This window comes from Ictidomys tridecemlineatus, chromosome 7 (assembly GCF_052094955.1).
Source record: "Ictidomys tridecemlineatus isolate mIctTri1 chromosome 7, mIctTri1.hap1, whole genome shotgun sequence".
In the NCBI taxonomy this organism is placed as follows: domain Eukaryota; kingdom Metazoa; phylum Chordata; class Mammalia; order Rodentia; family Sciuridae; genus Ictidomys; species Ictidomys tridecemlineatus.
The window spans coordinates 180,998,893-181,011,787 of record NC_135483.1 but is presented as its reverse complement, the minus strand read 5'-3'; the positions used below and the strand labels follow the sequence as shown (position 1 = coordinate 181,011,787).

Below are 12,895 nucleotides of genomic sequence, written 5' to 3'. Positions count from 1 at the left end.
GGCTCTGTCTTCTCTGCTCACCCATGACAATTAGGTCAGGAGCTGTCCCAGACTGTTGATGCCTCCAGAATGGTCACCTTAGTTCTCTAGATCTACTGCTGGCAGAGCCTGGCAGTGATCAGAAGGAGTCAGGCCTTGTTTGAAAAGTCTAAGGCACTGGCCCAGCTCAACAGCCACCCCACATCTACTGAACTTAAGAACATAGGCATACAAGCAATGACCCGGATTCTTTAGTCCTTACTTGGATTAAAAGTGCTTGTGGTCACTGCTATAGAAATCATGATACTTCCAATCATGTTACTCCTCTACCAGAGGAGACTGAACTAATCTACTTTTTTTGAGATTCAGATCTTGAAACATAAATTGTGTCCTGAGAAAAAAGAGTATAGCTTTTCTATATAGTATAGAATGTAGTGTAGAATATCTAGCTGCCTCTACATATTTTTCCTTTTTCATTTCATTTCCAGTACACAGCCCATCACTGCTTCTTAGTGATAGGCCTGAGTGAGGAGGGTCTGATCTTAGCAAGTCCCAATCTCTGCCAAGGAGGTGGTGCTGCTGCAGATGCACTCTTGGCACCCAGCTGTAGCCACTGAATAATTTTATTTGTCTGATCAGATCTTTACAGATTTGTGTTCAATTGGATAAGAATCACAATTTAAGAGAGGAAAAATGAGAGGACAAATGGAAAAGCTTGTAAATAAATAATCATAAATTAGAATCTCTGAGATAATCTTAAAGAAATGGTCTTTCACTTGGAGAAAAGCAGATTGAAAGTAAATTTCAAGACCATGCATATGGGATACTAAGAAGGAAAATAGCCTTGATTGCTAAGGCATGAAAAAGAGGAAAAGAGTTCATTTTGCATTGGAGAGGGAGGGGGGAAGACAAATGATATTTAAGGCAAAATGTCTCTAGATTATTATTAAACATTGTAATAGGTAAAGGCAGAAGCCTATAGTGGGGGGGGGTCTTCTGAGGGAGGCTTCTTTTTGGAGCTTCATAAAAACAGAGCCCCTTTTGGTTGGGAGGTACTGACCTGCTGAGTACTGTACCCCAGAAACCTGAGAGGTGTGGAGAGCGTAGGAAAAGATGAAGATATTGCATGAATGGTTCTTGAACCCTGGAAAACTCAAGTTAAAGCCTTTGGAAAACTTTCAAGGGAAAGAGGCAACATTCATTCTGTGACTAGGAAACAGAATCTGAGTGCTAAAGAGCATGACACTGCCGAGGTGGGGTGGGGGGTGCCAACAAAGGGGAGAAAAGGAGGTAATCCATTTCGTTTTCAATTCACAGGTGCCACTCCACTCCTTGTGGAATCATCCAAAATTTCCTTCTGTGAGCCTCAGTTTCCTTTCTGTAATATCGAGTGCTTGGATTAAGCCCTCTTGAATCCCTTCCAATCCTGAATTTGTGTTCACAAAACTGATCCAGAAAATGTGAATGAATCTATGAAAAGCTGCTTCCTCCTACAGCTCAGGTGTGCTGGATGGGTGAGACCTGCACAGAGAAAGGGATCAATGTCTGCCTAGGTGAGGGCTGGCCCCTGCATCCACATGGGGTGGAACCTCTGCTCCTGAGCCATGGGTAAGTTGCTTATCTTCTCTTAACTTAGATATCCCTATTTGTAAAATAAGGATAGCAATAGCTCATCTGATTGTTGTGAGTTTAAATTAGATTTGCAAGATGAATGCAGTGTAATAATTTCTAATAGCTCCTGTATCTCAGACACACAAGTACCAATAAATGTATTAATATTGGAATAAGAGTTTGTAAATCATTTTATTTCTTACCCTTTTATTTCTCTTTATTGAACTGCAAAAAAAATCATATAGTTTAATATTGTGATGGCAGTGGGTTTTTTTGTTTTTTAACACTTACCTTTTATTGTTTGGGCAGAATAAATCCTAATTAATTACATTTTCCTGAATGTCCTATTAAAATACATAACCCGTGATCACTTTTCTAGCTTCCTCTACATATTCTGTCCTTTTTCATTTCTAAAGTAGAGCCAAGAGTACTTGTAGGGACTTTGGATCTTTTGGCATTCTTAACAAGCTGCTCTTCCTGAGAGGTGGCTCGCTGTGTCTCTGGGCAGTTTGGCTCATTGTTTTGTGGATGTCCTCATTTTAGCTGCTCTGCTCTTGGTGTGGGCCTATCTGCAACTTCGTCTTGCTTGTTTTAACAGTGGTTTGTGTTTTTTTTGGTTTTTTGTTTGTTTTCAGTGTTTCCAACTCAGAAGCCCCTATTTGCCTCTTCAAAAGGCTGAACTGCCCACTCCCAGTTTCACACCGGCGGGCCCGTGGGATGTTCCTTGGGTTGATACAGAACCCAGTTCCACTAAGCTGAGAGGGCGCGCCGCTTGGGCCAGGGTGGGGCACCAGGTTGTGAGCAGCCTCTTGCCTTTTAGGTTTGCTTTCCCGCAGGGGACACCGTAGGCGGCTGTGCGGTTCGGCCACTGACCCCCGCCCCTCGCGTCCGGCCGCGCCGTGGGTTGCGGTCTCCGTGGGGGTGGCACCTCCTGTCCGGGAGGTTTGCGCCTGGCGGGGCACCCCGGAGCCGCGAGGAGCCGCGAGGAGCCGGGAGGCGAGGCCAGGGCGGGGTGGGGCGCGTCCGGGCGGGGAGGGCAAACGCAGGCAGTGCAGGGGGCGCAGAGGGCAGCAGGCAGGCTGACGCGCTGCCGAGAAGCGCGCGGGACGAGGGCTGGCTAGTGTCGGGGCCGCCCGCCCGAGGGGGAGGAGGCTGTGCTGCCCTTGCTACAGGTTCGCTGTCGAGAGCGCAGGAGGCAGGGACATGGGTAGGGTGCGGTCTGCACGGGGCCCGAGCCCGGATCTCTTCCATTTCCCCTCTCATTCGGCCCGGGGCTGCGCCGCAGACGGCAGCAGCTCCCGCTCCGCCCGAGCCGCCTGACCGCCGGGCCGGGGTGCTAACCGCGGGTCCCTTCAGCCCGCCGGCCCGGCCAGCCCAGCCCAGCCCGGCGGCCCGCAGCCCCGCCGCCCGCCGCCCCCCGCCGCCGCCGCGTTGCCAAAACAAACGGGCCGGCCTATTTATTGGCGGCCGGCGAGCTGGGCAGCTCAGAGTCGAGGCGCCGAGGGGGACAGCGCGCCGCCACCAGCCAGGGCCCTAGGCCCCCGCCCCGCACCTGAGTCCCGCGGACCTTGAGCCGCGCCACGCCGCCCATGGCGCCCCCGCCTGGAGCCCCCAGGAGCCACCTGGTCGCCTGAGCCCCAACAGCGCTCCCGCCAACCCGCCCACCCCATCAACCCACAAGGCTCCCTTGCCCGCTGCTCTACCGGGCTCCTCGGCCATGTCTCCCGCCCGGCTCCAGCCCCGCCTGCGGTTCTGCCTGCTCCTGCTGCTGCTGGTGGTGCCGGCGGCGCGGGGCTGCGGGCCGGGCCGGGTGGTGGGCAGTCGCCGGCGACCGCCGCGCAAACTCGTGCCGCTGGCTTACAAGCAGTTCAGCCCCAACGTGCCAGAGAAGACCCTGGGCGCCAGCGGGCGCTACGAAGGCAAGATCGCACGCAGCTCGGAGCGCTTCAAGGAGCTCACCCCCAACTACAATCCCGACATCATCTTTAAGGACGAGGAGAACACGGGTGCCGACCGCCTCATGACCCAGGTGAGCGCGATCCGCCCTCCTAGCGCGCCGCGGAACACAGCCACCTGCCCGGTCTACCCGCCCCCCTGGCACCTTTTCTCGACTGCCTGGCACGCCCCCTGGCACCTGCCCCTCTCACCAAGCCCGACTGCTTTCTGCCCAAGACCGGCCGGCCAGGGTCCCGGCAGGAGTGTCGGCATCCCCGAGCCGCGCGGAGTCTTTGCGAAGAGATTCCCCAGCAGGTTGGCGGCGGCCCCTCTGCCCGAGAGCGCTGGCAGCTCAGGCTAGACGCCGCACCTGGAAGTACCTCGACCCTGCTGCCTCCCGGGCCCACGCAGTTCCTCCCGGCCTAACATTCCTCACGGCGGCGCCCTTTTCATTTCGAAGCTATTTGGTACCCCTGAGGCGAAGAAGCTCCGGGCGCTAGGGGCCCCCTGGCCTTTCCTCCCCGCGTGCTCTTAGTTCGCTGCGCTGCCCCCTCCTGGATCACTATTCCGGCTGAGTCTGGGGTTGAGGAACAGCAGGGAAGAGCTGAGTAGGGGGCGGAGGTGGGATAGGGAGCCCGCTGCGCCCCACGTGTTTGTCCCGATAGCTGAGCGGCGCTGCTGCGCTTAAAGGGTGGGGTGCCACGGCCTTTGGGCTCTTGGACCGAACTTGGGGAATCCCTGGGCTTGGTGACGGAGATGGAAGAGAGGAGCAGGGATGCTGAGGGAGACGGGGAACAGAGATGACTGAAGTCTCAGCGTTCTCGGAACAGGATCCACGCTCCAACCCAGGGCAGGGGTGCAAACTTCCCTTCCCTGCAGCAGGGTGAGCCAAAGGAGAGACCTCCTCTGGGGTCCCGGGATCTTCCTCCGCTAGCAGGCAGCTGGCTTTCTAAATCCTTTAGGGAAAGCAGCTAAAGCACGGCTTTCAGCATGCACCCTGGCGCCGGGGCCGGTCGGCCGATGTCGGGGCCGAAGGTTGGCTGGTGGCCGGGACGGGCCGGGCGCCGAGGAATGCAGATAAGGATCCGGGCCACAGGCTGGGCAATCATTGACAGCGAGAGCCCAGGCTCTGCACTCGAGGGAGGGGGGACTGGGGGAAAGAGAGGCTGGGAGCTGTGTCCTCGGGTGGACATAGGTGGGGGGCTAAAAGCCAGGCGGCATGGACCAGGAAGGGAACACTTAAAGCTACCGAGCAGTGAGCGTCCCAAGCCAGGCTGCCTGCTGGGAAGGCTGGGTCTGACTTTGGTTTGTAGCCGTTGGTTCCTGGGAGGCCAAGTCCAAGGGTCTATGGGGCCCCTGGAGTGGATATAGGTTGAGGCATGAGTGGCCCACACTTGGTGGGGGCCCTCATAACTCTGATTCAAGGCCTGGTGGAAGGCCCTTTTCCCTACAGGTGGAGGCCTGGGCTCCTTTGCCCTCTTCCCTCAGTCAGCTGCATGGTCCCTTTTGCTCTAAGGACCCTAACAGGGAGGTAGCAACAGTGGAAGTTTTCTCCTGGTCTTTCCTCAGCGGGGCTTCACCCCATTTGAGGAGGATCCTGAAGATATAGAGTCAGATCCTTGAGAGTATTGGCTCAGTTTTTTTGGGTTCCTTTTCCAAACAGAAGCAGTGTACCAATGGGAAGATGCAGAGGAGTCAACCTCACTCGATGCTTGCAGAGCGAGACAGTCCCTATTGTCCCCTATCAGGCCAGGGTGGCACTAGCCCACCAGCTGCTAGTTCTCTGCCCCTCTGTCTTTTTGGAGGGTGCTGATAGGCTTGAAATCTTAAGAGAGTCCCAGCAGGACTGCTCAGTGGTACTGGAGGGATCCAGGCAAGCTTGGCATTCCCCTTCAACAAGTCCCCTGCCATATGCCCACCGGATGCTCTGCACCTGCTGTTCCTCAGGGGCTGATCATCCCAAGACCTCAGCCCTGAGGCTGCGGTGACACCTACTGGGCACCTCAGGCTTTGCATGCCTAGCAGGCCAGCCTCAGGCAGTAGACTCCACTAGTACTTCTTCCTCTGGCACCTCTAGGGACCAAACCCAGAGCAGGGGAGAGACAATACTGGAGGGAAGGGTAGTTCCACCTAACAGAGAAGGGCACCTTGAGGGCACGTACATCCTGAATCCCCCATATTTGTGGTATCACAATGTGGCTCAGTTCCCTGGGGGCACCTGGATGCTAGATTGGGAGGGAGCACTTTAGAACCTTCTCTTCCTAAGGAGGATAGACATCTTTCTGGCTTTTCCAACTCCGGGTGTAGTAGGAGAGTATGGGACAAGGTTGGCCACCTCCTGCTCCTCCAGCTAACTCCTCTGCCTTCCTCTCTCAGCGCTGCAAGGACCGCCTGAACTCGCTAGCCATCTCTGTTATGAACCAGTGGCCGGGTGTAAAGCTGCGTGTAACTGAAGGCTGGGATGAGGATGGCCACCACTCAGAGGAGTCTTTGCACTACGAGGGCCGTGCAGTGGACATAACCACCTCAGATCGTGACCGCAATAAGTACGGACTGTTGGCACGCTTGGCAGTGGAGGCTGGCTTCGACTGGGTGTATTACGAATCCAAGGCTCACGTGCATTGCTCTGTCAAGTCGGGTGAGCCAATGCCGGGGGGCTGGACCCGGGGCCGGGGCCGCAGGGCATGGGCAGACAGCACAGTACCCTCTGGGGCCAAGAAGGTGAAGATGCCCACCAGGGGATGGAGGCTGGGAACTGGGGGAAGAGGACGTCGGCGGCGCTCCCTGCAGCTGCTCATGACTGCCTGTCCCTTGTATGCCTGGTAGTGTCATGGCAGAAGCCTAGGTTGACAGGGCCTGTCCCAGTGTTGCTGGGTGCTGACCTGCAGGTCCACAGTCCAGAGCCTACCACAGGACGTACAAGACAGAGCAAACTGGACAGATGGAGGAAGCCAGGCTGGCATGTGCCCCCGCGGTGCAGGAGAAGTGGTGGGGCTTGGGGTCAGAAAGGGCTCAAACATAAGTATGCCTGACCAGAAGCCCTAAGGTTCAGAACTCACCACCCAGCTACAGGTCAGGCTTCCCAGGGTGGAGGGTGCAGGCATCCCCAACCTCTCTCCCAGAGCCCCAAAGCTGGACATTTTGGGGCAAAGCCAGCTGTGAGTGCCAAAATAAACAAAGTGGACTCAATAAAGTGGATTTTCCCAGATTGGCCGCCTTGTTGATCAAAATTGGCAGGCATTGGAGCCTTGCCCTCTCCCTCACCAGAGTCTCACCAGCGTCCCTGTCACCTACATTGAACCCAGTCATGGATGCTTCACATGGCTCCTGTGTGAGTCCCAGCCTGCACCCCCTGGCTGCAGGCTCCGCCCTCCACACCAGCACAATGTAGTAATTGCACTCATAGACCCAGCACACAGATGGAGCCTGCTTTTTTAGTATTCCTGACCCTACTGAGGCTCACAGCAGTGATCTCACCCTGACCCCAGCCACAGCCTGACTCTTCTGCTCTGCACCTCCCTGACCAACTGTGTCTACTTCAAGTCACCTGCAAACACTGGCCCAGGGTCAGCTCCCCAAGTGGCCACTTCCATCATTACTCTTGACCCCCAGATACTGTTCTTCATCTCACCTGCTGATGCCGCTAAGTCCTATGCCCTTACAAGGACCCTGTACATGAACTAACAGTGGTGATTTTGTTCTTGCCCATGACCATCCCTGACCATTCACTAAGAGGCTGCTCCAGGAGTCTGTGTTTGCCCTATGGGTGGGCCTCCTCTCCCTTCCATAGACTCAAAGAACCAACTCTGTCATAGGGAGGGCAATTTTTTGGAAGCATCTGAGCAAGGGGTGAGAATTAACAGGATATCTAGACCCCAGAGGAGCTAAGTGACTTTCCTTCTCTATGAGGCTACAGCTTTCCTAGGGTCAAGTCACAAATGACCAATGCCTGGCTCAGCTGACCTCTCTTCTCTGACTCCTTCACAGCATTGGCAAGCTGTCAATATGGATGATATCACCTGGGCTTTGGGAGGGCCCTTTTCCTTACCCATTGGATCTTGGAGCCCCAGTATGCTCCTCTCATTGGCAAAGGCTGGGGAGAAGGGAATCTGAAGATCACATTGTGGGTTGTGGGTAGGCTCTTTCCTGCAGGGGTTGGGATACAGATGGGGGCTCCCTGGGAACAAGAGGAGCTCTGACTGGGCTAGGGTGGCTAGGGGAGGGATGCTATGTCTGGGAGTCCAAGTTCCCCTGCAGTAACACCTCCATGTCCCTTCTTCCCACAGAGCACTCGGCAGCAGCCAAGACAGGTGGCTGCTTTCCTGCTGGAGCCCAAGTGCGCCTAGAGAGTGGGGCACGTGTGGCCCTGTCAGCTGTGAAGCCAGGAGACCGGGTGCTGGCTATGGGGGAGGATGGGAACCCCACCTTCAGCGATGTGCTCATTTTCCTGGACCGTGAGCCAAACAGGCTGAGGGCTTTCCAGGTCATCGAGACCCAGGACCCCCCACGTCGCCTGGCACTCACTCCCGCCCACCTGCTCTTCACTGCTGACAACCACACAGAACCAGTAGCCCGGTTTCGGGCCACATTTGCCAGCCACGTGCAGCCTGGCCAGTACGTGCTGGTAGCAGGGGTCCCTGGCCTTCAGCCTGCCCGGGTGGCAGCTGTCTCCACACATGTGGCCCTCGGGGCCTATGCTCCACTCACAAGGCACGGGACACTGGTGGTAGAGGATGTGGTAGCTTCCTGCTTTGCAGCTGTGTCTGACCACCGTCTGGCTCAGTTGGCCTTCTGGCCCCTGCGACTGTTTCCCAGCTTGGCATGGGGCAGCTGGACCTCAGGCGAGGGCGTGCACTGGTACCCTCAGCTGCTTTACCGCTTGGGGCGTCTCTTGCTAGAAGAGGGTAGCTTCCACCCACTGGGCGTGTCTGGAGCAGGGAGCTGAAAGACCCCCACCACTGCCCTCCAGGAACTGCCATGCTGGACCCAAAGGTCTTCCTGCCAGGAGGGCTGTGGCTCTCGAAGGGACCTAAGCTGGAGGCACTAGTCCCTGCTATTTCCTCCACAGGAGACACACCATTGAGACTTGACTGGGCAATGCTAATGTCCGCCAAAGTCCCCCAATGTAGTGATAGAGCTGAATGCTGAGCTGGCAAGGTGCAATGGGCTAGCCCTCTACCCTAGAGACCTTGACACCCAGCCAGCTCTCACTATGATTTTTCACACCCTGCCTCTCTCCATCAGAGGACCATTCCATCTGTCTTTGGATGCTTACTCCAGTCTTTCTCCAGCCTGGTTTCCAACTTCATTGTTGGTAATAGACCACAGTATGAAAAGATTCTGCCCATAGGCGGGCTTACACCTCAGTTGATGCTGCTAGATTCCCTGGGAGCCAGCAGGGAGCTGGTTGGACTCATTGCTACCCAGAACCTAAAGGGCCACAGGGGTGGGGCAGCCATCCTGGCCATCCTGAGGCATGACCTTCCACTGGCCACACTCCTCCAGACAAATCCTGAAACTGTTGCTGTCAGTGGGCAGAGTTCTATGTTCTGGCCAATGTGACCATAGTACCTGGGACTCAGGGAGAGGGGCTGGATGTCCTTGCTAACCCTGCCCAGGCTAAGCTCCTTTTTCTGCTGAACCATGACCCCACCCCCCTTTCCGTCAAGTCTCCCCCATTTTATTTATTGGCAAGAGAAGGAAATCCACAGGAGAACTTGGGGGATGCTTTGGTCTTTTCTTTATTTTGTAATAAAAATTATTTAAGTTGTTAGAGTCATGGAGTCCAGGATGCTGAATAGAGTCAATACACAGAGTTTGGAGTCACAGATGGATCTGTTTAGGGGTTTGCTTTCCTCTTCCAAGAACAGACATCCAGAGCTTCCACCTACTCTGCAATCTCTTTCTCACCCAGTAACTCTGCAAAGTTCAGCAGAAAGCTGTGCTCCACACTGGGCAGGGCCTTTGCATACTGACCCCCAAATTTTCCCCTAAACATGGTTGGATCAGAGAAATAACAGGGGTATCTAATCCACGGTTACTTCACATCTAGATCTATTTCATTGCGTTCTGACCAAAGTCATTTTGTATGCGCTGCGGTCCTTCTTGGAACCTGGCTTTCTGACTCTGCTGTTGGTAATGGAGTGTAGAATTCACATTTATCTTGTGGCCCATTCTAACTTCTTGGACAAGTCAGAATTTGGGTGTTTTTTTTTTTTTAACCAGGGATTAAACTCAAGCACTCAACTATTGAGCCACATCCCCAGCCCTGTTTTGTATTTTATTTAGTGATAGGGTCTCACTGAGTTGCTTAGCATCTCGCTATTGCTGAGGCTGGCTTTGAACTTATGATCTTCCTGCCTCAGCCTCCAGAGCCACTGGGATTACAGGCATGTGATACTGCACCTGCCAGTAGATCCTTTAACCATGTAAGAGATCCTTTAACCAAGTAGTTGTCAAACCTAAGAATGACCTCAGCAATTGATTCAAAGATATTTCTGACATGGTCTTCCGGATTCTGCTTTACTACATCCATTGTGAGACCCAGGAACTTTATAAATATTTCTAACATGTATCACATTTTGAGAAGCACTGTTAAATCTAGAGATGACCCCCTTCATTTTCTGTCAGTCACTCTATCCAAGGCAAAAAAAAAAAAAAAAAGTACCACCACAGATCAGCTGACATCCTAGGTCCGGCCAGTAGAAATAGGTGATGGTGGCCATTGGAACACCATGGAAATTGGCAAATGCTGCAATCAAGGTTCCCCTAATGCAGAAAGCCAGTTGTTAAAGCAGGCCACTGCCCAGGTTCTGTCCTCTTACAGAGATTACTATGTTGGAAATGGTAGGGATGAATTCCTTGGAGGAAAGCTCCAGGGCAAAAAACATTTCCTTGGGAAACAGGTTCCCACAGGCTATAATGATAACTGCTCTCATTTAATGATGACTAATCACTGGGCTAGGGTGGCTAGGGGAGGGATGCTATGCCTGGGAGTCCAAGTTCCCCTGCAGTAATACCTCCATGTCCCTTCTTCTGAACCATGACCCCACCCCCTTTCCGTCAAGTCTCCCCCACCTTATTTATTGGCAAGATAAATAAATAAATAAATAAATAATTCTAGATCTATATCCTCAGTGGCCCATTTAACTCTATGTGGTGTATACTTTAACACTATAATTTTCCAGATGAGAACATACCCAAGATTATACAGCAAGTGACAGAAACAGGATTTGAAGCCTTCTATTTGTCTCCTGGGTCTGTTGTTTTGCTACAAGGCCATGATTTGGTAAACTTGGTCCCTTTCTGGAAAGTCATTCCCAGCATTTCAGTTCTGGAAATCTGCTTTGTCAGCACATCTAGAGTGGTCCTATCTCTGTAGCAGATTTTCACTGACCATATCAAAATGCCTATGAACTCTTTTGTGGTGGGAAATATGAGGTGAAGATCAAGATGTTCTTGTCTGCTCATGTGTACATCTTCTCCATGTAGACATTCGGCTTGGGAGATTAGATTATGATGACAGGTGATGAGTACAGATGCATAGGGTGGATGGTTGGGCAAGAAGGGAGTTTGGCTCTCAGGAGAGAGGAAAGAGGGGACAACTTCGTAAGTCCAAGGCGTGGAGGCTGGAGTGAGCCTGGAGGCTTGGAGGAACCACCATCAGGCCAGTGTGGCTACACCATGGGGGCCTGCACGGCTTGGCAAAAACTGAGGTAAAGCAGTGGCAGAAGTAAGGTGACCCGGAGCCTGGGTTCCACGGATTTGGCCTGGATCCCCAGGACCCAGGAATATGTGGAAGGTTTGAAGGGGGGCAGGTTTGTGACCAGACAGATTCTGAAAGCTCCCTTGGCTACAGTGGAAGATAGACTAGAAGGCACAATAGTGGAACGGGGAGTCCATTAATTGGGCAGAGAAGCATTTGACCTGGATTAGGGAGATGGCCATGGGGTCAGAAACAAGGTGACAGATATTTACATCTAGGGAATAGAATGGCCAGCAGTGAAGCTCAGGTTGGATGAGCAGCAGGGTAAAAATGGTCCAATTCAACATCAGTGTTTATTTTATTTTTTTCATGGTGTGGGAGGGTGGTATTGAGGATTGAACCCAAGGGCAATTTACCACTGAGCAACCTCTTCAGACCTTTTTATTTTTTTACTTTTATATTTTTGGTACTGGGGTTTGAACTCAGGGGCACTCAACCAATGAGCCACATCCACAGCCATATTTTGTATTTTATTTAGAGACAGGGTCTCACTGAGTTGCTTAGCACCTCATTTTTCTGAGATTGGCTTTGAACTCATGATCCTCCTGCTTCAGCCTCCCAAGCTGCTGGGATTGTAGGCGTGCACCACTGTGCCTGGCTTTTATTTTTTATTTTGATATAAAGTCTCCCTAAGTTGCCCATGCTGGCCTCCAATTTGCAATCCTCCTGCTTCAGTTTCCCAAGTTGCTGAGATTATAGATGTAATCTCAAACCCGGCAAACTTCAGGGTTTTAAAGTATGAGACTCCACTCTCTCATCCCCAGCTCCCCCCTATTCAGCTCTCCCATCCCCAGTACCCTTGACTTGGGTTCTTCTTTGGCCTTAGTGGCTGCACTTGCAAGAGTGATGCCCAGGTCTTTTCCATATAGATATCCTCTCTCATTGCTTAAGGCTGGTCTACCTGGGCTTACGGGACTCTCCAGGCTCCTGCTCTTTTTCTGTCTCCCCTCTTATGCTTTAACATAATTGTATAGCCTGGGTCTTTTGCAAGAAAAATACATTTATTTCTCACAGTCCTGGAGGCTGAGGTGTCCGACAGCCTCATTTAAGCATCAGATGAGGGCCTTTCTTCTGCCTCATCCCATGGTGGAAGGGAAAATGGCAAGAGAGCAGGAAATGGCAAAAGGAAGGAGGTCAAACTTGTCCTTTCATCAGAACCCACTCCTGCAAAAGCCCACTCCCAGGATACAGGCATTAATCCACTCCTGAGGACAGAGCCCTCAAGTCCTAATCACCTCTTAAAGTCCCACTGTTGCATTGGGGATGAAGTTTCTAACACATAAGCTTTGATAGACACATTCAAACCACAGCACCCTACCCCCACCACATATCTCACAATTGTGTAGGAAAAAAACTTAAAGAGTAGCCCCTGATGGCTGGGCCTAGGCAAATTACAAGACCTACACCTAAGGCCTCAGGTCCTGAAGAAGACTGGAAGATACTGATACTGGAGTTTTGGGTCCCAGATACAAAGTGGGGGAACTTCTTAGTTGTGAGGTCTCTGTAACAGCCTGGGTGCTCTGCCCTCCCCAGAGAGCCCCAGTTCACCTGCACTCCCCTATCTGACTGCACCAGGACCTCTGGCAGCTAACCTCTCCAAGCTGT

General features: G+C 52.8%; 1 protein-coding gene across 3 annotated transcripts; it reads left to right on the top strand.

Annotated features, from left to right (window-relative positions):
• Window positions 1-2,636: 2,636 nt before the first annotated feature.
• Ihh (Indian hedgehog signaling molecule) lies at window positions 2,637-9,300 on the top strand. 3 transcript variants are annotated; one of them, XM_005330558.4, is made up of 3 exons: window positions 2,637-3,619; window positions 5,902-6,163; window positions 7,812-9,300. In XM_005330558.4, the coding sequence occupies exons 1-3, from the start codon at window positions 3,308-3,310 to the stop codon at window positions 8,468-8,470; spliced, it is 1,233 nt and encodes a 410-aa protein (XP_005330615.3). In that variant the 5' UTR covers window positions 2,637-3,307; the 3' UTR covers window positions 8,471-9,300. The 3 variants fall into 3 exon arrangements, with proteins under 3 accessions (XP_005330615.3, XP_077874155.1, XP_077874154.1); XM_078018029.1 differs by lacking the exon at window positions 2,637-3,619 and adding an exon at window positions 3,647-4,408; XM_078018028.1 differs by lacking the exon at window positions 2,637-3,619 and adding an exon at window positions 4,450-4,830.
• The last annotated feature ends 3,595 nt before the right edge of the window (window positions 9,301-12,895 follow it).

What these genes read in the sequence shown, in the direction of transcription:
- Ihh (XM_078018028.1), top strand. Translation starts at nt 4,516, where the DNA reads ATGCACCCTGGCGCCGGGGCCGGTCGGCCGATGTCGGGGCCGAAGGTT. An exon ending in GAAGGCTGGGTCTGACTTTG is followed by an intron (nt 4,831 to 5,901) that starts GTTTGTAGCCGT and finishes TTCCTCTCTCAG; the next exon opens with CGCTGCAAGGACCGCCTGAA. An exon ending in GCATTGCTCTGTCAAGTCGG is followed by an intron (nt 6,164 to 7,811) that starts GTGAGCCAATGC and finishes TTCTTCCCACAG; the next exon opens with AGCACTCGGCAGCAGCCAAG.